Here is a 26,229-nt window from a genome sequence, read left to right on the forward strand (position 1 = left end):
TGCGTGGTACTGGTACTGGAGGTATCAGCCTGGGAACACGCACCTCAGGGCTAGTGCGGGGAGCAGGAACAGGCCGAGTCGGACTGGGCTGACGCACTGGAAGCCTGATGCGTGGTGCTGGTACTGGAGGTATCAGCCTGGGAACACACACCTCAGGGCTAGTGCGGGGAGCGGGAACAGGACGAGTCGGATTGGGCTGACGCACTGGAAGCCTGATGGGTGGTGCTGGTACTGGAGGTATCAGCCTGGGAACACGCACCTCAGGGCTAGTGCGGGGAGCGGGAACAGGCAGAGTCGGACTGGGTTGACGCACTGGACCGTAGAGGCGTACTGGCGGTCTCGAGCGCAGAACTGGCATCACTTTTACTGGCTGGATGCCCACTACCCCCTGGCAAATGCGGGGCGCTGGTATAGCGCGTACCAGCCTAAAAATACTTGGCCTCGCCACAGTACCCATTACCCCGAAGCACGAGACCTGTCCATTCACTGGTTGCCCAGAAAAGGTACGGGGATTTGGCCTGGGGCTCAAACCTCGCCCAGCCAAACTACTCATATGCCCCCCCCCCCCAAAACAATTCTTGGGGCTGCCTCTCGGGCTTAAACGCCAGTCGTGTTCCTCGGTAGCGTTCCCGGTCTTCGTTCCTTTTTCTCCAAGGGCCCTCTCCGGCCATAATCTGTTCCCATGTCCATTTCTCCCGTTGGTCCAACTCAAATTCCCTTTGCTCCTCAAAGTCCACCTGTTGCTCCTTCCTCCGCTGCTTGGTCCGGATTTAGTGGGAGGTTCTGTAACGGTTGTCGTCTGGAAAGGAGGACCAAAACGCAGCGGCTTGTATACTCATCTTCTTTTAATAGGCGAAAGAAGGGAAACCAAACAAACACGTATACAAAAATAACAAAAATGATGAACGACGAAAATACAATCTTGTCATGCATAGACACGCAAAACAAGAGACAACCTCCCACAATTTACAAACACACCCTAATATATAGGACTCTCAATCAAAGGCAACTAGACAACACCTGCCTTCAATTGAGAGTCCACACCCCAATTAACTAAACATAGAAACAGACTAACTAGAAAGAACATAGAAATAGACTAACATATACCAGTGACCAAAAACCCTGGAAATAATGAATCAAACACCCCACTACATAAACCATCACCCCGACACACATAAACAAAATACCCTCTGCCACGTCCTGACCAAACTACAATAGCAAAATATCTTATTACTGGTCAGAACGTGACAAAGGTAGAGTCAATACAGATAGTATGGGTACCATTCATTGACTTTTCAGCAGTCTGGCTATTTAGCAGTCTGGCTATTTAGCAGTCTGGCTATTTAGCAGTCTGGCTATTTAGCAGTCTTATGGCTTAGGGATAGAAGCTGTTTTGGAGCCTATTGGTCTGAGATCCAATGCTCCGGTACTTTGTTTCCTGACGGTAGCAGAGTGAACAGTATGGCTCAGGTGGCTGGAGTCTTTGGCAATTTTTTTCAGGCCTTCCTCTGGCACCACCTGATATAGAGGTTCTGGATGGCAGTGAGCTCGGCCCCAGTGATGTACTGGGCTGTCCTCACCACCCACTGCGGCGCTTTGCGGTTAAGGGCGGTGAATTTGATATACCAGGCGGTGATGCAGGCAGTCATGATGCTCTTGATGGTGTAGCTGTTGAACTTGTTGAGGATCTGAGGACCCATGCTAAATCTTTTCAGCTGCCATGCCCTCTTCATGACTGTGCGGGTGTGTGTGGACCATGTTAAATCCTTAGTGATGTGGACACTAAGGAACTTAATGCTCTCGACCCGCTCCACTAAAAGCCCTGTTAATGTGGATGGAGGTGTGCTCTCCCCTCTTTCTCCTATAGTCCACGATCAGCTCCTTGGTCTTACTGACATTGAGGGAGAGGTTGTTGTCCTGGCACCACCACACCACACTGCCAGTTCTCTGACCTTACCTCCTCCCTATTGGCTGTCTCATCGTCGTTGGTGATCAGGCCTACCACCGTTGTGTCGGCAGCAAACTTGATGATGGTATTGGAGTTCTGCGTGGCAACACAGTCGTGGGTGAACAGGGAGTACAGGAGGAGACTAAGCACTGTATCACAGGAGGCTGCTGAGGGGAGGACGGCTCATGATAATGGCTGGAACGGGATGTGTTTGATGTATTTGATACCATTCCACTGATTCTGCTCCAGCCATTACAACGAGCCCGTTCTCCCCAATTTAAGGTATCACCAACCTCCTGATATGTACAGTACCAGTCAAATGTTTCTCATTCAAGGGTTTTTCTTTATTTTTACTATTTTCTACATTTTAGAATAATAGTGAAGACATCAACACTATGAAATAACACATATGGAATCATGTAGTAACCAAAAAAGTGTTAAATAAAGCAAACAATTTTTTTATATTTGAGATTCTTCAAAGTAGCCACCCTTTGCCTTAATGACAGCTTTGCACACTCTTGGCATTCTCTCAACCAGCTTCACCTGGAATGCTTTTCCAACAGTCTTGAAGGAGTTCCCGCATATGCTGAGCACTTGTTGGCTGCTTTTCCTTCACTCTGCGCTCCAACTCATTCCAAACCATCTCAATTGGGATGAGGTCCGGTGATTGTGGAGGCCAGGTCATCTGATGCAGCACTCCATCACTCTCCTTCTTGGTAAAATAGCCCTTACACAGCCTGGAAGTGTGTTGGGTCATTGCCCTGTTGTAAAACAAACGATAGTCACACTAAGCGCAAACCAGATGGGATGACGTATCCCTGCAGAATGCTGTGGTAGCCATGTTGGTGCCTTAAATTCTAAATAAATCACTGACAGTCTCACTAGCAAAGCACCCCCACACCATCACACCTCCTCCATGCTTCAAAGTGGGAACCATACATGCAGAGCTCATCTGTTCACCCACTCTGCGTCTCACAACGACACAGTGGTTGGAACCAAAAATCTCACATTTGGACTCATCAACCCAAAGGACAGATTTCCACCAGTCTAATGTCCATTGCTCGTGTTTCTTGGCCCAAGCACATCTCTTCTTATTATTGGTGTCCTTTAGTAGTGGTTTCTTTGAAGCAATTTGACAATGAAGGCCTGATTCACGCAGTCTCCTCTGAACAGTTGATGTTGAGATGTGTCTGTTACTTGAACTCTGTGAAGCCTTTATTTGAGCTGCATTTTCTGAGGCTTATTATTAGATAGTAAGTCATTATTATTAGATAGTAAGTCATTATTATGAGATAGTAAGTCATTGTTATGAGATAGTAAGTCATTATTATGAGATAGTAAGTCATTATGAGATAGTAAGTCTGCATAATTGATACTGAATTGTCCTGCAGATCTACCCTTATATTAATAATTTAAAAATAAAAAAAATGGATGTACCAGATTGTCCCTTTAATTGAATTAATTAATTAATTAATTAATTAATTAAATCTGATGCCAACCAAATGCCATCAAACAGGCACAAACTCACATCAACAAAACTCTCCAGTCCATTATTAATATGGAACAATATCATTCTCTCTCTCTCTCTAACACGCATATGCACGCACACACGCACGCACACACACACACACACACACACACACATACATGCATAAACACACACACAAAATGTGTAATTGACTTTAGGATATACAGTGCCTTCGAAACGTATTCAGACCCCTTGACTTTTTCCACATTTTGTTATGTTACAGTTTTACTTTAAAATGGATTTAAACAATTTAAAATCCACAGGTATATACAATACCCCATAATGACAAAGCGAAAAGCAGGTTTTCAGACCCTTGGCTGTGAGACTTGAAATTGAGCTGTTTCCATTGATTTCCATTTCCATTGATCATCCTTGAGATGTTTCTACAACTTGATTGGACATGATTTGGAAAGGCACACAGCTGTCTATATAAGGTTCCACAGCTGACAGTGCATATCAGAGCAAAAACCAAGCCATGAGGTTGAAGGAATTGTCTGTAGAGCTCCAAAACAGGATTGTGTCGAGGCACAGATCTGGGGAAGGGTACCAAAAAATGTATTCAGCATTGAAGGTCCCCAAGAACACAATGGCCTCCATCATTCTTAAATGGAATAAGTTTGGAACCACCAAGACTCTTCCTAATGCTGGCCGCCTGGCCAAACTGAGCAATCGAGGGAAAAGGGCCTTGGTCAGGGAGGTGACCAAGAACCCGATGGTCACTCTGACAGAGCTCTAGAGTTCCTCTGTGGATATGGGAGAACCTTCCCGAACGACAACAATCTCTGCAGCACTCCACCAATCAGGCAATGGTGGAGTGGCCAGACGGAAGCCACTCCTCAGTAAAAGGCACATGACAGCCCTCTTGGATTTTGCCAAAAGGCACCTAACGGACTCTCAGACCATGAGAAACAAGATTCTCTGGTCTGATGAAACTAAGATTGAACTCTTTGGCCTGAATGTCAAGCGTCACGTCTGGAGGAAACCTGGCATCATCACTACGGTGAAGCATGGTGGTGGCAGCATCATGCTGTGGGGATGTTTTTCAGCGGCAGGGACTGGGAGACTAGTCAGGATCGAGTCAAAGATGAACAGAGCAAAGTACAGAGAGATCCTTGATGAAAACCTGCTCCAGAGCACTCAGGACCTCAGATTGGTGCAAAGGTTCACCTTCCAACAGGACAACGACCCTAGCACACAGCCAAGACAACGCAGGAGTGGCTTCGGGACAAGTCTCAATGTCCTTGAGTGGCCCAGCCAGAACCCGGACTTGAACCCGATCGAACATCTCTGGAGAAACATAAAAATAGCTGTGCAGCGATGCTCCCCATCCAACCTGACAGAGCTTGAGAGAATCTGCAGAGTAGAATGGAAGAAACTCCCCAAATACAGGTGTGCCAAGCTTGTAGCGTCATACCCAAGAAGACTCAAGGCTGTAATCGCTGCTGAAGGTGCTTTAACAAAGTACTGAGTAAAGGGTCTGAATACTTATGTAAATGTTATATTTCATTTATTTTTTTAAATAGCAAAAGAAATCTAAAAACAAGTTTTTGCTTTGTCATTATGGCATAATGTGTTGCATTGATGAGAAAAAAACAACAATTTAATCAATTTTAGAATAAGGCTGTAACCTAACAAAATGTGCAGAAAGTCAAGGGGTCTGAATACTTTCCGAAGGCACTGTACATAAGGTTAACCTTGAAAGTTGAGGACTGCCTGATGCAAAGTGCACATTGGATTCATGTGATAAAGATCAAATAAACATATCTCATAATAATGACTCACTATCTCAAAATAATGACTCACTATCTTATAATAATGACTCCCTATTTCATAATCATGATCTCACAATCTCATAACTCATCGTCAGATAAAAAAATGTTTGCGGGCTATTGTGGTTGGATAAAAAAAAAAATAGGACTGGTGACAGCAGGATTTGGGTTTACGTTTTGATGGTGCTGTATTCCGCATAACAAAATATGCTTCGACTGTAGGCAAAGGCTATGTTTTCATATTTAATTGGTGGCCCTCACTCTCCTCCCTCCACCCAAAAACAGCATTTTAGATAAAGACTAGGCTGCAAATTATTATAGGCTATTCACCCACTTTAAACTAACCTTTTGTTAAATAATTGTCAATATACTATGGGCCGACATGTTCTGGTGATTGAATTGTGCCTTTCCCGTTTCACCAACCTCTGAAAGACCTTACAGCAGCTGTGCTTGCGCTCCTGACAGCACTGCGACCACCCGGGGACCCACTCAACTTTACCACGTCGGTTTTCACCAGGCGCATGCGCCTTTTGGAATCAGTTTAACTTTTCTTGGGAGCTGCTTCGTTGTAGCCTACGGGGGATGTTTTTATGCAATGGGCTATTGTATTGACTCAACACATGCTGAGGTTACAAGGTCTAGTGTAAAATGGTCATAGGACATTAGGAAATACTGTCGGTGACATGGGCTCTGTTATTTCCTCTATTTTGTAACAAGGCTAGATATCATTGTTGCGCTTGTATACATTTTGACATCTTACTCGTCAACCGTTGCAGATGTGCGAATAGTTTTTAGTCTACTCACTAGGCCTGCTGTTCATGTGCTAGAATAATACGTGTGTAATTTCGCTTTACAAGTTTACTTTGCGGCCCACAACGACACACCGTTGAACTTGACAATGAAGGAGAAAACACGCCATCGCGCTAAATTCCACTGGACGTTAACAGCAGTAAGAGCTGGAGTAATTCTGCTGAGTTTGTTTGCATGGTCTTGTCATGCAGAAGAAGCGTCTTGCCACGGAGCTTACGACTTATACTTCGTTTTAGATAGGTAAGTAAAACGTTGTATCACATCTGTATCACAGGAGTAGCTGCTTGTGCTTAGGGATGGATACAAAAAAAAAACAAGACAATGTAGCTACAGTGCTACAATGTAACAGTTTAACAATGTCACAACAATGTCACCTTTACCAAGTCACAATTACTTTTCATTTGTTTTAGATTCAAAACAAATCCTATATGTTTTGTCCGTTAGTTTCAGCAGCTGAAAGGTTAATTTGGTTAGTTCTGGTTGCCTGCTTATATGATATATAACGCTGGCCTAAATGTAATTCAAGGACATTCCAATACATGCATCATCATTAGGATGGTTGAATCATGGTCAAGTTCAACTCAGGGCAGCAGAGAAGAGTTATCATGAGGATGCAGGACAACTGGACAACTGTGTATGTGACAGATTGGCATGGGTTCAAATCCCGGTCTCCTGCTTATCAGAAGACTATGTTAGCCCGCTGAGCTAAGGGCCTACTCATTAGTTTGGGGGAGCTAACACAAGTATTCAGGTCTCAGGCAAGGTTATAAGTCACTTGAGTAGTTTGCCGAACCACCTCTGTTACACTTTACTTTAAAGATAATGTTAAAGCTCTGATTTCATCACCAGTTTATGCCAGGCCTATGTCACAATGACAGCAGACTGTGGGCTAGAATGGATACACTGTATAGTTCTGCCAAACCATAATAACATGAAGCTACAGAGACAAAACTTTAGGGTTGCAGCCTAAATCTAACCATCGGTTTAACCCAAATCCCTTGTTTGCCATAAATGTGGTTTACTAACTTGTAACATAAGGATAGTTCTTTCCAGTTCGGCAAGAGTTAAGACACAGCTGAAGTTCTGCAATTACGTACCATACTTTAGCAGGAAGCAGACTTGATACAAAGCATTTTTTTGACTTCAATTATTCTTCTTTCCCATCTTGACTCAATGCCATATTTGTGCAAGCTGACTCCTCCCCTTCCTGCCCAGTTTCAAACCCTCTGTCTACTCCTCCTCTTCCTGCCCCAGTTTCAAACCCTCTGTCTGCTCCATCCTGTCTTCAGTTAGAAAATGACAGGATGATGCTCATAGTACTGTTGATACAACTGACAAAGTAAAAAGGGGCATTTTGATTTGCTTTAGTAGGACAGTCCAACACCTTTGCCATTACACCAAGAGGACCGAACCTCTTGTTGAGGTTGCTAGTACCTGATTCACACTATAGGACATGCCTAACCCATACTGTTCTGGCTTGGAGATTTGTTGTTTTTCTTTCTTCACATTGTCTTCCAGATCTGTTCCAGCAGTAACTCTGATGGATGTGTAACCAGGCCAGGTCAATGCAGCTCAGCTCGGTTTAGCTCAGTACTGTGAAAAAGAGCATAGGTGTTGGATTGAGGAAAGGACCCTACAATATAATGTAGTCACAAAGCTTATCACCAGATTCGTTCCCCCCCCCCCCTTCCCCCCTCCCCCTCAACCCACTCTTTGCCAGACAGAGACATTTAACTTGGAGATGGAGACAGATACATTTAACTTGGACATGGGGGAGGAGAGGTGCTCTGTGAAAGATGGCGGAAGGATCTTTTCATGTTTTAATGTTCTCTGCACATACATTAAATTGTAATTATTTGTTTAAATTACCGCAGTGTCGTTATCATTAAGGGTACATTTTTACACTCTAACCGTGTTCACATTGGTCACTTTGACTGATACAGGGTACGGTTTGCCAATGGCTGAGGTGTGTGAGACAAACACACTCCAATGTCACCTGCCGTTGACTGTTACAGTCACATTTAGTCACGTGATGTATCTGGATGATAACAATGATAACAATCAGCTATCGACCAAGATAGTTTATTTCATGAATGTAGGTGGTAGTGGTATTGTAGCAAGGAAGTAAGTAGACCGGGGAAGTCGACCGGGGAAGTCGACCAGGGAAGTAGTCCATGCCACAGTAATTGAGTTTATTGAATCTCTATTGTCATGCAGTGGTAGAAACTCACACAATTTGTGGTTTTGGCACAACACAAAATATGAGTGGTTATAACAGAAAATATGTTTCTTGACTCTGCTCATCATGAGCACCATAATGAACACTTTACCAATATAAAGAGACAGCCAACTACAGCAGGGGGTTGGGGGATCAAGTTCATAGAGTCTTCTCAGGATTTATATGACTCATGTTCAATTAAGTTTCAAAGACAATGTGGTTGTCTTTCTTCTATCGCCGCTTCCAGCAGACAATGTGTGAAGTATGGGGCTTTTGCTCTCCTATGCAAGCTGCAAACTATCCATGACTTCAGCTCAGTTTGGTAGAGCATGGCTCTTGCAATGCCTACATAGTGGGTTCGATTCCTACATAGTGGGTTCCACCTATATGAAAAACATGCATGGGGCTGGGTTTTTTCCTTTCTAAATGTAATCCGTTACTAGTTACTAGTTACCTGTCCAAAATTGTAATAACGTAACTTTTGGATTACCCAAACGCAGTAACGTAATCTGATTACATTCAGTTACTTTTAGATTACTTTCCCCTTAAGAGGCATTAGAAGAAGGCAAAAATGTATGTTACCAATTGAATGACATCTATCGCAGGATAAATCAATGTTAAAGTTTAACATAGCTGGACATATATGGATGTTACATTTTACTTTATGGGTTGGTTATGTAGGCTTCTTCTAACCCATCACTTTCTACTACATATAATAATATGATTCAATTATATCTTTACATTAAAAACCAAAGTCTATCAGAATTCTAGTCATTCCAATAAATGTTATACCCCTTGATCTTCAAGAATAGGACTTGGAAATATGGAAGTATAGATTAGCCAAATAGTTTTACCTGAGCATAACCCCAAAACTAAGGACTTATTAGCCAGCCCTACTCTGTTGTTTATGATTTTGTTGTCATGGAGGACTGATTGGGCTCATTGATTCTAGTTGAAAAATAAATTCTGCGCTCATGGAATGGCCTGCTTGAGCACTACTGAGAAGTGTTATTTACATGTGAAAAATGAATGTCATATGATGCATTACTATAGTCCTATTGTTTACCTTTTTGTTATTGACACTTCGATATCTTGATAATATGCACCTGTTTTAAAGGGCAAATCCACAGATGAAACAATAACAAAACAACAACAAAATATCAACATGATAGTTGTAACCATGTTATTAGGATATACAGTGTTTGTTTACATTTACAATATTTACAAACATTGGAGTAAAACAAGCTTATGTTTTGGGTTCTCATGGAGTGTAACAGTTGAACTAAACTCATGAGGCATTTAGAAGTTATATTCCAAAATAATCAATGGATATATATATGGAATTGTCACGCCCTGACCATAGAGAGCCCTCGGGGTTCTCTATGGTGTTTTAGGTCAGGACGTGACTAGGGGGGTTATCTAGCATTTTGTTTTCTATGTTTGTTTGTGAGTGTGGTTCCCAATTAGAGGCAGCTGTTTATCGTTGTCTCTAATTGGGGATCATACTTAAGTGGTCATTTGTTCCCACCTGATTTGTGGGATATTGTTTGTGTGAGAGTGCATGTTGCACCACGTTTTTTCACGTTCGTAGTTTGTTTATTGTTTTGTGTAGAAGTTTCACTGAAATTAAGATGTGGAACCCAACACACGCTGCACCTTGGTCTGTCAATTTCCACGAGCGTGACAGAATATCCCACCACACAAGGACCAAGCAGCGTGTTCATGAGGTGAAGGAGTTTTGGACATGGGAGGAGATCATGGGAGGACATGAGACCCTTCCTTGGCGGGAGTCGCAGAGGACGCAGGAAGGACAGAGATGACGCCGGGGACCGCGGCCACAGAAACCCCAAGATATTTTTTTGAGGGGGGCACGAGGGGTGGTCGATTGAGCAGCGGGGAGTGCCAGAGCCCGCCTGGGAGTCGATGGAACAGTGTGAGGAAGGATACCGGAGAGAGGGGTTAGCTAGGAGTATGCGGCAACGCAGGCGTATGGAGGAGCGTGTCATCAGTCCGGTGAAACCTGTGCTGGCTTCACGCATCTGGCCTCCAGTGCGCCTCCCTAGTCCGGTACGTCCTGTGCCAGATCCCCACACTCGTCCTGAAGAGCCAGAGACCGTCAGGGAGGCAATGGAGAAGTTGGGAGAGAGCGAGATGAGAGAGATGTTAGACCTGAAGATCCTGTCAGCAGTCTGGTGCATCATGGGACAGCTCTCCGCACCCTTCCGGAAGTGCGTGTCACCAGTCCGGTGCCACCTGTGCCGGCTCCACGCATCAGGCCTCCAGTGCGCCTCCCCAGTCCGGTACGTCCTGTGCCAGCTCCCCGCACTCGCCCTAAAGTGCGTGTGAACAGTCCAGTGCCACCTGTACCGGCTCCACGCACTAGGCCTCCAGTGCGCCTCTCCAGCCCGGCGCGTCCTGTGCCGGCTCCACGCACTCGACCTGAGGAGCGTGTCATCAGTCCGGTGCAACCTGCGCCGATGCTCAGTATAGGCATGGCGTCCAGTCCCGCTCCAAAGCCGGAGCCTTCCTCTGCGCCGGTGCCCAGTCCAGGCACGGCGGCCAACTCGGCTCCATGGCCAGGGCCCTCCTCTGCGCTGATGCCCAGTCTGGGCACGGCGTTCTACCCGGCTCTGGGCAGGGGCAAAGACCCGCACAGGAGCTGCCACCGACACTAGTCACCCCCCCTACCCTCCCCAGTTGGTTTCAGGTTTTGCGGTCGGAGTCCGCACCTTTGGGGGGGGTACTGTCACGCCCTGAAACCCCGAGGGCTCTCTATGGTGTTTGGGCGCGACAATTCTATATATATATCCATTGCGTGACAATAATTTATGGATGTAGCAACTTCAGATTGTTCCTTTAAGTCTCATCAAAAGTGTCTAAGTTTGAACATGTGTCCATTAGGCCTATGGATTTAGTTTTTATCAGCATGAATTATATTGAGCAATAAAAGCCCCACTTTTATTCCGTAGGCTTGGATCTGTACTATGCAGCTGTTGCAAGAGCGCATTTTTCACTGGCTGTCCACTGGTTTCAAAAACAATGATTGATAGACAGCTTAAACTTCTTGAATTCAACCATTATTGGGTTAAAATACACATTTAGATTTGTGAACAGTAAGGCGCAAATAGCTAAATGAGAGAGAAGCAGTGTGATTCACATCAATGTGCTATGTAAATATTAATTAATAAGTGATATCCGTATCGAGATGATTACACCGCTGCTGTCATCCTTACCTCCAAGCATTTATTCAAGTTGAAGAATATTTGGATGCCGACAGCAGTCGCACCATTGGAAGACATAGCTTGGATTGTAGCCTATAAAAGCCTATTCCCGCTCTTTTCCCCGCAATCCATTAAACACATTTGGTGTATCATCATAGTGGTCTCTGATTTGTGGTCAGACTCACTCAGGTTGGAACAAACATACATTTGCGCCTTTTTTCAATGCTGGTTTCAATGTCATTGAGAAAACAGAGAAGGGACAATGATTTTTTTCCCGCAAACATCCTTTCTGAATTTAAAAGTAATCAACTAGTTTTTCAAAAGTATCAGTAATCTGATTACAATATTTTTGCTGGTAACATAACGGATTACAGTTACTGTTTTTTTGTTACTCCCCAACCCTGTGCACGCATTATAAGTCACTTTGGATAAAATTGTCTGCTGAAAGGCATATACAGTGGGGAGAACAAGTATTTGATACACTGCCGATTTTGCAGGTTTTCCTACTTACAAAGCATGTAGAGGTCTGTAATTTTTATCATAGGTACATTTCAACTGTGAGAGACGGAATCTAAAACAAAAATCCAGAAAATCACATTGTATGATTTTTAAGTAATTAATTAGCATTTTATTGCATGACATAAGTATTTGATCACCTACCAACCAGTAAGAATTCCGGCTCTCACAGACCTGTTAGTTTTTCTTTCAGAAGCCCTCCTGTTCTCCACTCATTACCTGTATTAACTGCACCTGTTTGAACTCGTTACCTGTATAAAAGACACCTGTCCACACACTCAATCAAACAGACTCCAACCTCTCCACAATGGCCAAGACCAGAGAGCTGTGTAAGGACATCAGGGATAAAATTATAGACCTGCACAAGGCTGGGATGGGCTACAGGACAATAGGCAAGCAGCTTGGTGAGAAGGCAACAACTGTTGGCGCAATTATTAGAAAATGGAAGAAGTTCAAGATGACGGTCAATCACCCTCGGTCTGGGGCTCCATGCAAGATCTCACCTCGTGGGGCATCAATGATCATGAGGAAGGTGAGGGATCAGCCCAGAACTACACGGCAGGACCTGGTCAATGACCTGAAGAGAGCTGGGACCACAGTCTCAAAGAAAACCATTAGTAACACACTACGCCGTCATGGATTAAAATCCTGCAGCGCACGCAAGGTCCCCCTGCTCAAGCCAGCGCATGTCCAGGCCCATCTGAAGTTTGCCAATGACCATCTGGATGATCCAGAGGAGGAATGGGAGAAGGTCATGTGGTCTGATGAGACAAAAATAGAGCTTTTTGGTCTAAACTCCACTCGCTGTGTTTGGAGGAAGAAGAAGAATGAGTACAACCCCAAGAACACCATCCCAACCGTGAAGCATGGAGGTGGAAACATCATTCTTTGGGGATGCTTTTCTGCAAAGGGGACAGGACGACTGCACCGTATTGAGGGGAGGATGGATGGGGCCATGTATCGTGAGATCTTGGCCAACAACCTCCTTCCCTCAGTAAGAGCATTGAAGATGGGTCGTGGCTGGGTCTTCCAGCATGACAACGACCCGAAACACACAGCCAGGGCAACTAAGGAGTGGCTCCGTAAGAAGCATCTCAAGGTGCTGGAGTGGCCTAGCCAGTCTCCAGACCTGAACCCAATAGAAAATCTTTGGAGGCAGCTGAAAGTCTACATTGCCCAGCGACAGCCCCGAAACCTGAAGGATCTGGAGAAGGTCTGTATGGAGGAGTGGGCCAAAATCCCTGCTGCAGTGTGTGCAAACCTGGTCAAGAACTACAGGAAATGTATGATCTCTGTAATTGCAAACAAAGGTTTCTGTACCAAATATTAAGTTCTGCTTTTCTGATGTATCAAATACTTATGTCATGCAATAAAATGCAAATTACTTACTTATAAATCATAATGTGATTTTCTGGATTTTTGTTTTAGATTCCGTCTCACAGTTGAAGTGTACCTATGATAAAAAGTACAGACCTCTACATGCTTTGTAAGTAGGAAAACCTGCAAAATCGGCAGTGTATCGAATACTTGTTCTCCCCACTGTATGTATAATCTTAAATCATTGGTCTAGAACACATGCAGCTGACTCATGTTATGCTCAGTCAGCAGCACACTTTAATGTTAAACCTATGTTTTGATGAACTGCAGAAGGCTCTCTCTTCGTGTTATCAGTACAGTAACCAGAACTATCACCATCACTGTAGTCAGCAAATCAGCTGTTGGTCCACATATAGTCATCTGTGACTCAGTTGGTAAGCTAAAAACACCAGGGTCGTGGGTTTGATTCCTGCTGGGCTCACATCTTTTCACTCATCACAGACTGTAGCCTACTGTAAATCGTTTTGGTAAATCGTATATATTCTACTGTATATATTAACTGTGTTTTCTCTGTTGCAGGTCGGGAAGTGTTTCTAACGACTGGGGTGAAATTTATGCCTTCGTGAAGAACCTTACAGACCGATTTGTGAGGTGAGCATTGTTTTTTTTCCCCAAACATGGTAAATGTATGTTATACAAATGAACTGTAGTCTGGGAAAAGGGACAATGCTGGACTGTAGTTTGGATGCATGTTTGTTAAAATGGAACCTGAGGCCCTTGGACACGTTTTGTTTTACAATATAAAACAGTGGATATTATTATAACTGACTTTTGTCCAGCTAAAACACAAATCAAATTCATCCCAGTCCATTAAACCGATATAGCCTTGTATATTTACCAACTATCATAGTAGACACAATGTTCAACCTGTGTGGAATGAATACAAGCAGGACAACAGGATCAGTCAACCAAATTGAATTGTAGGCAGAGGACTCGTGTGAACGTAATCGTAACCGGTTTAAATAAATGACTGAAAGTATGGAGGTAGTTCTGTGCCTACCCACCCCCCCTCCCCAAAAAAGGAAAAAAATGTATGTATTAAATAAATCCTCTGCTTTCTTATTATATCTTCTAGACAGTGGTGTAAAAAGTACCCAGTTTTCATACTTGAGTAAAAGTACTTTAATAGAAAATGAAGTAGAAGTAAAAGTTGAAAATCACCCAGTAAAATACTACTTGAGTAAAAATCTAAAAGTATTTGGTTTTAAATATACTTAAGTATCAAAAGTAAATGTAATTGCTAAGATATACAAAAGTATACATTTCAAATTGCTTATATTAAGCAAACCAGTGAGTTTATTAACATTCTTCATCAAGAAAATTGGCAAAATTTCATTATTGACAATGAGAGGTGGGAAAGTTGTTCACTTGTCAAATAGCATTAAAAATAGTTTTCCATACTGTATTTTGCCGATTTCTTTTTGCAATGCAAATATTGAGTCACGACTGAGACAAACTGGTTCACTTTCGGTCCCGAGGCAAAACCAGCTGAGAACCACTGGGCTAGACTATGCAGCTGCTGTTGTTAGTAGTTTACAGTTGATCAGACTGGAATATAGTCTTCTTTCCATGCAGTCCAGCATGTCAGATCTCTACTGTTTAGGTGTATAGGCTGCTACATTTATGTAGATTGTTTTTGATTGTGTCTGTCGGGAGTGAATAAATACCGGAGGAAAGGGGAGAGCGCCTTGAGCTTTGTGCGTTGTGCCCGGGCCCGCACAACCTGTGATTTCTGTGAATCTGATTGGTCAAGAGATGCACAGAGCCTGCAGCAGCACTCGGATGTGAAGGACAGAGAAATGGTGCGAGTTCACAAAATCATGAGGCAAATCGTAAAAAAAACGGTACTTTTCCACTCTTTTTAACGCTTTGCGTTGATATATTTTGCTAAACTAAATCAAAAGTCAAATGACGCCACACCTGATTGAAAAGTGCTGTGGCAGACGCCACCTAGCCACACGTTTTCCGGTGGCCCTGATTGCAGGGTGATTTTTTTATTGCGTAACAACGGCGATTGACTAAATGTTATGTGCCAGTCCAGACGGTATCGACCCAGCCAAACATAAATGAAGAAACGGTTTGTTGAAGAAAATAGCAAATGGGCCAGGTGTGAGTGGGTGGCAGCGAGGATCAGTCTTCTGGGCTGTGAGAATGGCCATTTGTAACCGGGGTGGACCAGATCCACACATAGATATCTATCGCAGAATGGGCCAGAAGACCTGGGTTCGGGTAGTATTTGACATGTTTCAAATATTTTCAGCGTTTGCTCTAGCCTGCCTAGAGCGCCAGATGGGCGGATGCTTACAGTTTTGGGACTATTCTATTGGTTCATTAAGTCAGGCAAGCTTAGTCAAGCACAGATAAAGTATTTTTAAATGAATGAAAGGATTTCAAATAGTATTTGAACCCAGGCGGTGTGCACGGAATGGGCCAGGGAGAGGCAGGGAGACAGGGAATGTACAGTAAGGCAAAAGAACACTGAGAGGCGAGGACAATCTGCTATACAATGCTCCTTTACCAAGAACACTTCTGTTCTGCCATGTGGAGCATGCAGACTGGAGAGATTTCTCTCTTTTTTTTTTTCCCTTTCTCCGGATTTCTCCTAGTCTGGCATTGCAAGCAAGCTCTTGATTTATTCAGTGTTGGTTGGAAGAGAACTGGAGAAGGTTTTAATTGAAATGACAGGCTTATATTTCAGCCTAGCCTGAGATGTTAGTCTAGATATAAGATCAATAATGTCTATATAGTTCAGATGTGATTCTAGCCAATCCATCACCTGTCTAAAGTTAAAACTGATACAAATTGTTTGACATTTCTCAGTTACGACTAGAATACATTCTCAATGTCCTCAAACAAACTACCCAGTCATGTTCCAAAAATACTTCTTCAGAAAGTACGTGATCTATATGGCTGCTGAATTTCCTTGCCAGATATGGCCGTGTGGCGTAAAGATGCTATGTGCTGTGGGGGAGGACTTGCTGAGACTTGCTGAGACTGGCTGAGAGTGGCTGAGACAAGTTAAGGTCAGCTGTGACAGGCTGAGATTGGCTGAGACTAGTTGCAACTAGCTGAGACTGGCTGAGACTGGCTGAGAAATGCTGAGACTAGTTAAGACTAGCTGTGACAGGCTGCGACTGGCTGAGACTGGTTGGGACTAGTTGAAACTAGCTCAGACTAGCTGAGACTAGTTGAGACTAGTTTACACGAGCTGAGATTAGCTGAGTAGCTGAGAGTAGTTGTGTGTGTGTGTGTGTGTGTGTAGTGATGTATCATTGCCATGACAACCTGTTTCCTGTCTGTTATCACTTTCTCCTTCCACAGGAGAACAGCATATCCTCCCTTAAGTCACATACTCGAAATAGGTGATACACACTAGTATATTGGTATGTTTTATACCATGTAACGTTTGTCGGTATGTTTTCTTTTCGTCACACTATACATCTGAAGTAATGTCTTTACACTTATATGCTGACTAGACCGTTCGCGTGCATGTTTATTTTGTCCACCCACACTAGACGCGATCAGGACACGCAGGTTGAAATATCAAAACAAACTCTGAACCAACTATATTAATTTGGGGACAGGTCAAAAAGCAAACATTTATGGCAATTTAGCTAGCTACCTTGCTGTTGCTAGCTAATTTGTCCTGGGATATAAATATTGGGTTGTTATTTTACCTGAAATGCACAAGGTCCTCTGACAATCCACAGATAAAAGGGTAAACCGAGTTTGTTTCTAGTAATCTCTTCTTCTTTGGACTTTATATGGCGGTTGGCAACCAACTTTAAGGTGCATTACCACCACCAACTGGACTGGAGTGTGGACCTCAGTTCATCTTTCAATCACCCATGTGGGTATATGCTCCTAAAAACCAATGAGGAGATGGTAGAGGCAGGACTTGCAGCGCATCAAGCATCACAAATAAAAGCAAGTTCTATTTTAGAGCCTGGCTACACAGACTCTCGTTGACACACGCAATCGCTGTTGCTGCAATGATTGAATAACATGTATGTGTACATTTATTTTGCAACGCGAGCGGTGTGGTCAGCATGTTAGACAGCCTATTTAATAACTATCTCATGCTGTTTTTCTCATGTCAGTGAGACCCTGAGTTGTATTACTGTGCAGTCTCAAAGGAAAAAGGATGTGTGGTATTTCATTTTAGTGTAGAAAGTATACAACACTAAAAGCTACTATTGATATACAGTTCCAGTCATAAGTTTGGACACACCTACTCATTCAAGGGTTTTTCTTTATTTTTACTATGTTCTACGTTCTCTCCACCAGCTTCACCTGGAATGCTTTTCCAACAGTCTTGAAAGAGTTCCCTCATATGCTGAGCACTTGTTGGCTGCTTTTCCTTCACTCTGCGGTCCAACTCATACCAAACCATCTCAATTGGGTTGAGGTCAGGTGATTGTGGAGGCCAAGTCATCTGATTTAGGACTCCATCACTCTCCTTGGTCAAATAGCCTTTACACAGCCTGGAGGTGTGTTGGGTCATTGTCCTGTTGAAAAACAAATGATAGTCCCAATAAGTGCAAACCAGATGGGATTGCGTATCGCTGCAGAATGCTGTGGTAGCAATACTGGTTAAGTGTGCCTTGAATTCTAAATAAATCACAGACAGTGTCACCAGCAAAGCACCCCTGCACCATTACACCTCCTCCTCCTTGCTTCACGGTGGGAACCACACATGCGGAGATCATCCGTTTACCTACTCTCCATCTCACAAAGACAGAGCGTATGGAACCAAAAATCTGAAATAGGGACTCATCTGACCAAAGGACAGATTTCCTCCGGTCTAATATCCATTGTTCGTGTTTCTTGGTTCAAGGAAGTCTCTTCTTGTTGGTGTCCTTTAGTAGTGGTTTCTTTGCAGCAATTTGACCATGAAGAACCGATTCACACAGCCTCCTCTGAACAGTTAATGTTGAGATAAGTCTGTTACTTGAACTCAGTGAAGTATTTATTTGGGCTGCAATTTCTGAGGCTTGTAACTCTAATGAACTTATCCTCTGCAGCAGAGGTAACTCTGTTGCAGTCCTCATGAGAGCCAGTTTCATCATAGCGCTTGATGGTTTTTGCGACTGCACTTAAAGAAACTTTAAAAGTTCTTAAAATGTTCCGTATTGACTGACCTTCATGTCTTAAAGTAATGATGGACTGTCGTTTCTCTTTGCTTATTTGAGCTGTTCTGATTGGTTCAAACACATTAAGAAGGGAAGAATTTCCACAAATTAACTTTTAAGCAGGCACACCTGTTAATTGAAATGCATTCCAGGTGACTACCTCATGAAGCTAGTTGAGAGAATGTCAAGAGTGTGCAAAGCTGTCATCAAGGCAAAGGATGGCTACTTTGAAGAATCTCAAATATAAAATATATTTTGATTTGTTTAACACTTGTTTGGTTACTATATGATTCTATTTGTTTATTTCATATGTTAAAGGGTCTTCACTATTATTCTACAATGTAGAAAATAGTAAAATAAAGAAAAACCCTTGAATGAGTAGGTCAGTCCAAACTTTTGACTGGTACTGTACACTGACCTGAAATACACTGACCTGATTTACACTGAATACCAAACATTAAGAACACCTTTGAATATTGAGTTGCTCCCCCCCTTTTTGCCCTCAGAACAGCCTCAATTCGTTGGGGCATGGTTTCTACAAGGTGTCGAAAGCGTTCCATACGGATCGCGGCCCATGTTGACTCCATTGTTTCCCACAGTTGTGTCAAGTTGGCTGGATGTCTTTTGGCTGGTGGACCATTCTTGATACACATGGGAAACTGTTGAGCGTGAAAAATCCAGCATCATTGCAGTTCTTGACACATACCGGTGCACCTGGCACCTACTATCATACCACGTTCAAAGGCACTTAAATCTTTTGTCTTGCCCATTCACCCTCTGAATGGCACACATACACAATCCACGTCTCAATTGTCTCAAGGCTTGAATATCCTTCTGAGGATCTGCCCCTTCTTTTTTTTCAATTTTCGCCTAAAATGACCCAAATCTATCTGCCTGTAGCTCAGGACCTGAAGCAAGGATATGCATATTATTGATACCATTTGAAAGGAAACACTTTGAAGTTTGTGGAAATATGAAATTAATTTTGGACCATATAACACATTAGATCTGGTAAAAGATAATGGAAAGAAAAAAATAACATTTAAAAAAAAATGTTTTGTACCATCATCTTTGAAATGCAATAGAAAGGCCATAATGTATTATTCCAGTCCAGGCACAATTTTGATTTTGGCCAGTAGATGGCAGCAGTGTATGTGCAAAGTTTTAGACTGATCCAAAGAACAATTGTATTTCTGTTCAAAATGTAGTATCAAGACTGCCCAAATGTCCCTAATTGGTTTATTAATAACTTTTCAAGTAAATAACTGTGCACTCTCCTCAAACAATAGCATGGTATTATTTCACTGTAATAGCTACTGTAAATTGGACGGTGCAGTTCAATTAACAAGAATTTAAGCTTTCTGCCAATATCAGATATGTCTCTGTCCTGGGAAATGTTCTTGTTACTTACAACCTCATGCTAATCGCATTAGCCTACATTAGCTCAACCGTCCCGTGGGTGGGACACCGATCTGTAGAGATCCTTAGGAGGTTTTTAACCTGTCTCCTCCCCGTCATCTAAACTGATTTGAGTGGATTTAACAAGTGACATCAATAAGGGATCGTAGCTTTCACCAGGATTTACCTGGTCAGTCTATGTCATTGAAAGAGCAGGTGTTCTTAATGTTTTGTCCACTACTGTTTTGTTTCATTCCAGCCCCAGCATGAGGGTTTCCTTTATAGTGTTCTCATCTTCAGCCAAAGTGATGTTACCTCTCACTGGAGACAGGTATTATATTCCTCCTATTGATAATGACATGCAATACACTTTGTAGTATCACATTATAAAGAATCATAGTACATGTTATTGCTATAACAAGTACTAAAGCATTGTGTGTATTCCTGGCGGTTTTAAAACTGACTCATTTATTTGAAGTTTAGTCATGACAGTCCCCAATGGCTATTTATATATGTATCCAATTGTAAACACACCCACCGTACCAGAACATGTGAATAGTGAATTGTGATAGTGAATTGATGTCTTTCTGTTTGAAGATATGAAATCCAGGAAGGCCTGGAGAGACTGAGAGAGGTGAAGCCAGCAGGGGAAACCTACATGCATGAAGGAATTAAAGAGGTGCAGTATGGGTAACCCTCTCCAATAGATGCTTTATAGATGTTGCACTAAATATCCACTATCCCTTACCCTAAACCTACTGTAAACCTAACCCTAAACCTACTGTAAACCTAACCCTAAACCTACTCTAACCCTAACTATCCACTATCCCTTACCCTAAACCTACTCTAAACCTAACCCTAAACCTACTCTAGACCGAACCCTAACCTACTGTAAACCTAACCCTAAACCTACTCTAAACCTAACCCTAAACCTAACCCTAAACCTACTTTAAACCTAAACCTACTCTAACCCTAACACTAAACCTACTCTAAACCTAACCCTAAACCTACTCTAAACCTAACCCTAAACCTACTCTAAACCCAACCATAAACCTACTCTAAACTTAACCCTAAACCAACTCTAAACCTACTCTAAATCCCTATATAGTGCACTACTTTAGACCAGAGCGAAAGGAGATACCCAGTCAGTTACACTACTGAATCCGAGTGGTGCTGGGGACTTCCTTAATCGACTTCCGCGTTATCAGCGTCCGGGGAACAGTTGTTGTTGGGGATTAACTGCCTTGATCAAGGGCAGAATGGCAGATTTTTCTACCTTGGCCCTTGGGGGATTCAAACCAGTGACCTTTCGGTTGCTGGCCCAACACTCTTAACCGCTATAAAGTGCAGTATAAAGGGAATATTAAACGGTTAGGTCTGAATTTGTATTCTGCTGACATACTGTACAGGGTTGGGGTCAATTCCATTTCAATTCTAGTCAGTTGATTCAGGAAATGAACTTAAAATCCAAGTTCAATTTTCCTTTATTTATTTAACTAGGCAAGTCAGTTAAGAACAAATTCTTATTTACAATGACGGCCTAGGAACAGTGGGTTAACTGCCTTGTTCAGGGGCAAAACGACAGATTTTTACATTGTCAGCTCAGGAATTCGTTCTAGCAACCTTTCGGGTTATTGGCCCAAAGCTCTAACCACTAGACTACCTGCCACCCCTTTGAAAGCATGGAGCATTGAGGAAAACTGAAATCAGAGTTGGAATTTCTGTTTACTTCCTGGCTAAATTGACTGAATCGAAATTAAATTGACCCCATCCCTGTACAGTTTGTTCTTATTCATTCATAATCACATATCTCTGTTTAATTAATACCTCTTGTGTTTGAACCAAAAGGCAAATTATCAAATCAAAGCCCAAACCACCAAGTCCTCCAGCATCATCATAGCTCTGACTGACGGAAAGCTAGAGGTCTTCATACACCAGTTAACAGTCGAAGAGGTGAGCTTGATTTTATTTTAAAAAACTACCTCTACATTTTCACGTTTGTTAGTTCAAGATTCTTTTTTTTCCCCAGACACACCGATTAAGCGCCAATCGTAATTCTAATGGAATCCAGAGAGAACAAAACCCTGTCCTCAAACATTTACATTGTCTATTTAGTCATCATAAACGTTGGACTAAAAAACAATTCTCAATGGAAAATCTTAATTTAAATGCTTTTTAGTCCATGACTCAACATAATCTGGATTCGAGAAACTGGCCATAAATATCCAATGCAGTGTCACTTATTGCTTTAAAGTTAAAATTATTCGTATTTTTCTCTAATGCAGGCCAACATTGCGAGGACCTACGGTGCTCGAGTGTACTGTGTTGGTATCAAGGACTTTGACGAGCAACAGCTAGCAGAGGTGGCTGACACCAAAGATCAAGTGTTCCCTGTCAAAGATGGCTTCCATGCACTCAAAGGCATCGTAAATTCCGTAAGTTTGTATTGTTTTGTTTATTTCTTTGTTCATTTATTCACTAGAAATGTACAATAAGGGTTCTTGATTCAAAGTAAATTATTTTAGAGTTATTTGGTAACCTTTTTATGGAAGTTGCCTTTGCTTGAAGAGACAGACGTTCATATTGAGGTGCATGGAAAGAGCCCGTGGAAATAAGTGGTTGTGTGTCTGTTTCCTCCAACATGGTCGTGTCTCCCCAGTGCTGTGTCTGTTTCCTCCAACATGGTCGTGTCTCCTCAGTGCTGTGTCTGTTTCCTCCAACATGGTCGTGTCTCCTCAGTGCTGTGTCTGTTTCCTCCAACATGGTCGTGTTTCCTCAGTGCTGTGTCTGTTTCCTCCAACATGGTCGTGTCTCCTCAGTGCTGTGTCTGTTTCCTCCAACATGGTCGTGTCTCCTCAGTGCTGTGTCTGTTTCCTCCAACATGGTCGTGTTTCCTCAGTGCTGTGTCTGTTTCCTCCAACATGGTCGTGTCTCCTCAGTGCTGTGTCTGTTTCCTCCAACATGGTCGTGTCTCCTCAGTGCTGTGTCTGTTTCCTCCAACATGGTCGTGTCTCCTCAGTGCTGTGTCTGTTTCCTCCAACATGGTCGTGTCTCCTCAGTGCTGTGTCTGTTTCCTCCAACATGGTCGTGTCTCCTCAGTGCTGTGTCTGTTTCCTCCAACATGGTCGTGTCTCCTCAGTGCTGTGTCTGTTTCCTCCAACATGGTCGTGTCTCCCCAGTGCTGTGTCTGTTTCCTCCAACATGGTCGTGTCTCCTCAGTGCTGTGTCTGTTTCCTCCAACATGGTCGTGTCTCCTCAGTGCTGTGTCTGTTTCCTCCAACATGGTCGTGTCTCCTCAGTGCTGTGTCTGTTTCCTCCAACATGGTCGTGTCTCCTCAGTGCTGTGTCTGTTTCCTCCAACATGGTCGTGTCTCCTCAGTGCTGTGTCTGTTTCCTCCAACATGGTCGTGTCTCCTCAGTGCTGTGTCTGTTTCCTCCAACATGGTCGTGTCTCCTCAGTGCTGTGTCTGTTTCCTCCAACATGGTCGTGTCTCCTCAGTGCTGTGTCTGTTTCCTCCAACATGGTCGTGTCTCCTCAGTGCTGTGTCTGTTTCCTCCAACATGGTCGTGTCTCCTCAGTGCTGTGTCTGTTTCCTCCAACATGGTCGTGTCTCCCCAGTGCTGTGTCTGTTTCCTCCAACATGGTCGTGTCTCCTCAGTGCTGTGTCTGTTTCCTCCAACATGGTCGTGTCTCCTCAGTGCTGTGTCTGTTTCCTCCAACATGGTCGTGTCTCCCCAGTGCTGTGTCTGTTTCCTCCAACATGGTCGTGTCTCCTCAGTGCTGTGTCTGTTTCCTCCAACATGGTCGTGTCTCCCCGGTGCTGTAATACTGGACACTGCTGTACTAACAGGCCTCGTTGCTCCTCACTCGGATTTCTAGGATTTGAGATCGTCTGTGTGCAGCTTTCAGCTTTCCTTCCGCGGTGACTTCATGACAAAAGTTCCAGACAAGTCAGAGCAACTTCTGATTGTTTTGTTTTCCATGAAGCGTTTTCATTAGCAAGTTACTGTTTTGAAAGCGGACTAGTAGTGACTTCACATATTAAAATGAGGACATGAAGAACTGTACAACACTGTTAGTTCAACCCAATGTTTTGATTGTTGACTAGAGTGTAATAAGGAAGTTCTTCAAATTTTGAAGTTGTATTTGTCACATGCACAAGTACATTGAAATGCCTTGGAAGCCCTTCTCTACAGCAGTATTCAATATCGAAATAGGATGACACTTTTTGGGGGGAGAAATAAGAAATACGATAGGAAGAGAAGAAATAGAGACTGTAAGCGATATACAGGGTCTGCTCTATACAGGGTCTGCTCTATACAGGGTCTGCTCTATACAGGGTCTGCTCTATACAGGGACAGCTCTATACAGGGACAGCTCTATACAGGGACAGCTCTATACATTATCAGCTACAGTTGAAGTCGGAAGTTTACATAAACCTTAGCCAAATACATTTAAAACCCAGTTTTTCACAATTCCTGACATTTAATCCAAGTAAAGATTCCCTATATTAGGTCAGTTAGGATCACCACTTTATTTTAAGAATGTGAAATGTCAGAATAATAGTAGAGAGTAAATTTTGATCCATTCCTCCTGACAGAGCTGGTGTAACTGAGTCAGGTTTGTAGGCCTCCTTGCTCGCACCTGCTTTTTCAGTTCTGCCCACAAATTGTCTATAGGATTGAGGTCAGGACTTTGCGATGGCCACTCCAATACCTTGACTTTGTTGTCCTTAAGCCATTTTGCCACAACTTTGGAAGTATACTTTGGGTCATTGTCTATTTGGAAGACCCATTTGCGACCAAGGTTTAACTTTCTGACTGATGTCTTGAGATGTTGCTTCAATATATCCACATAATTTTCCTCCCTCAGGATGCCATCTATTTTGTGAAGTGCACCAAACATAACAATGGTCATTATGGCCAAACCGTTCTATTTTTGTGTCATCAGACCAGAGGACATTTCTCCAAAAAGTACGATATTTGTCCCCATGTGCAGTTGCAAACCATAGTCTGTCTTTTTTATGGCCATTTTGGAGCAGTGGCTTCTTCCTTGCTGAGCGGCCTTTAGGTAATGTCGATATAGGACTCGTTTTACTGTGGATATAGATACTTTTGTACCCGTTTCCTCCATCTTCACAAGGTCCTTTGCTGTTGTTCTGGGATTGATTTGCACTTTTCGCACCAAAGTACGTTCATGGTATGACGGCTGCGTGGTCCCATGGTTTTAATACTTGCGTACTATTGTTTGTACAGATGAACGTGGTACCTTCAGGCATTTGGAAATTGCCAAGGATGAATCAGACTTGTGGAGGTCTACAATTTTTTTTCTGTTGTCTTGGCTGATTTCTTTAGATTTTCCCATGATGTGACTCAAATGATGTCAATTAGCCTATTAGAGTCTTCTAAAGCCATGACATCATTTTCTGGAATTTTCCAAGCTGTTTAAAGACACAGTCAACTTAGTGTATAAAACATCTGACCCACTGGAATTGTGATACAGTGAATTATAAGTGAAATAATCTGTAAACAATTGTTGGAAAAATTACTTGTGTCATGCACAAAGTACTGTAGATGTCCTAACCGACTTGCCAAATCTATAGTTTGATAACAAGAAATTTGTGGAATGGTTGAAAAACGAGTTTTAATGACTCCAACCTAAGTGTATGTAAACTTTTGACTTCAACTGTATACAGTGCATTTGGAAAGTGTTCAGACCCCTTTACTTTTTCCACATTTTGTTACGTTACAGCCTTATTCTAAAATTGATAACATCATTTTTGCCCTCATCAATCTACACACAGTACCCCATAATGACATCACAATACCCCATAATGACATCACAGTACCCCATAATGACAAAAGAATACATAAATGCCTTATTGACATAAGTATTCAGACCCTTTTCTATGAGACTCTAAATTGAGCTCAGGTGCATCCTGTTTCCATTGATCATCCTTGAGATATATACATGTAAACGGGGTTGAATACTTATGGTAATATACTAGTGGTAATATATACATGTAAACAGGGTTGAATACTTATGGTAATATAATAGTGGTAATAAATACATGTAAACAGGGCTGAATACTTATGGTAATATAATAGTGGTAATAAATACATGTAAACAGGGCTGAATACTTATGGTAATATAATAGTGGTAATAAATACATGCAAACAGGAGGAATAGTGACCTGGAACAGGATAAATAGATATTAATATATACATGTAAACAGGAGGAATAGTGACCTGGAACAGGATAAATAGATAGATACTAATGGTAATGGTAATCAATGAACAGTAGTGTAATGG

General features: G+C 42.6%; 1 protein-coding gene across 1 annotated transcript in view; it reads left to right on the forward strand.

Annotated features, from left to right (window-relative positions):
- The first annotated feature begins 5,774 nt into the window (after positions 1–5,774).
- LOC106570902 (anthrax toxin receptor 2) overlaps positions 5,775–26,229 on the forward strand; it is a 114,543-nt gene continuing 94,088 nt past the window's right edge. The window contains exons 1-6 of the mRNA XM_045695384.1: positions 5,775–6,295; positions 13,907–13,978; positions 20,177–20,248; positions 20,515–20,596; positions 21,766–21,870; positions 22,203–22,352. Of these exons, the coding sequence (XP_045551340.1) occupies positions 6,144–6,295; positions 13,907–13,978; positions 20,177–20,248; positions 20,515–20,596; positions 21,766–21,870; positions 22,203–22,352 (633 nt within the window). The 5' untranslated portion in view covers positions 5,775–6,143. The remainder of the gene's footprint in view (positions 6,296–13,906; positions 13,979–20,176; positions 20,249–20,514; positions 20,597–21,765; positions 21,871–22,202; positions 22,353–26,229) is intronic.

Source organism: Salmo salar, chromosome ssa15 (assembly GCF_905237065.1).
Source record: "Salmo salar chromosome ssa15, Ssal_v3.1, whole genome shotgun sequence".
Lineage (NCBI taxonomy): Eukaryota > Metazoa > Chordata > Actinopteri > Salmoniformes > Salmonidae > Salmo > Salmo salar.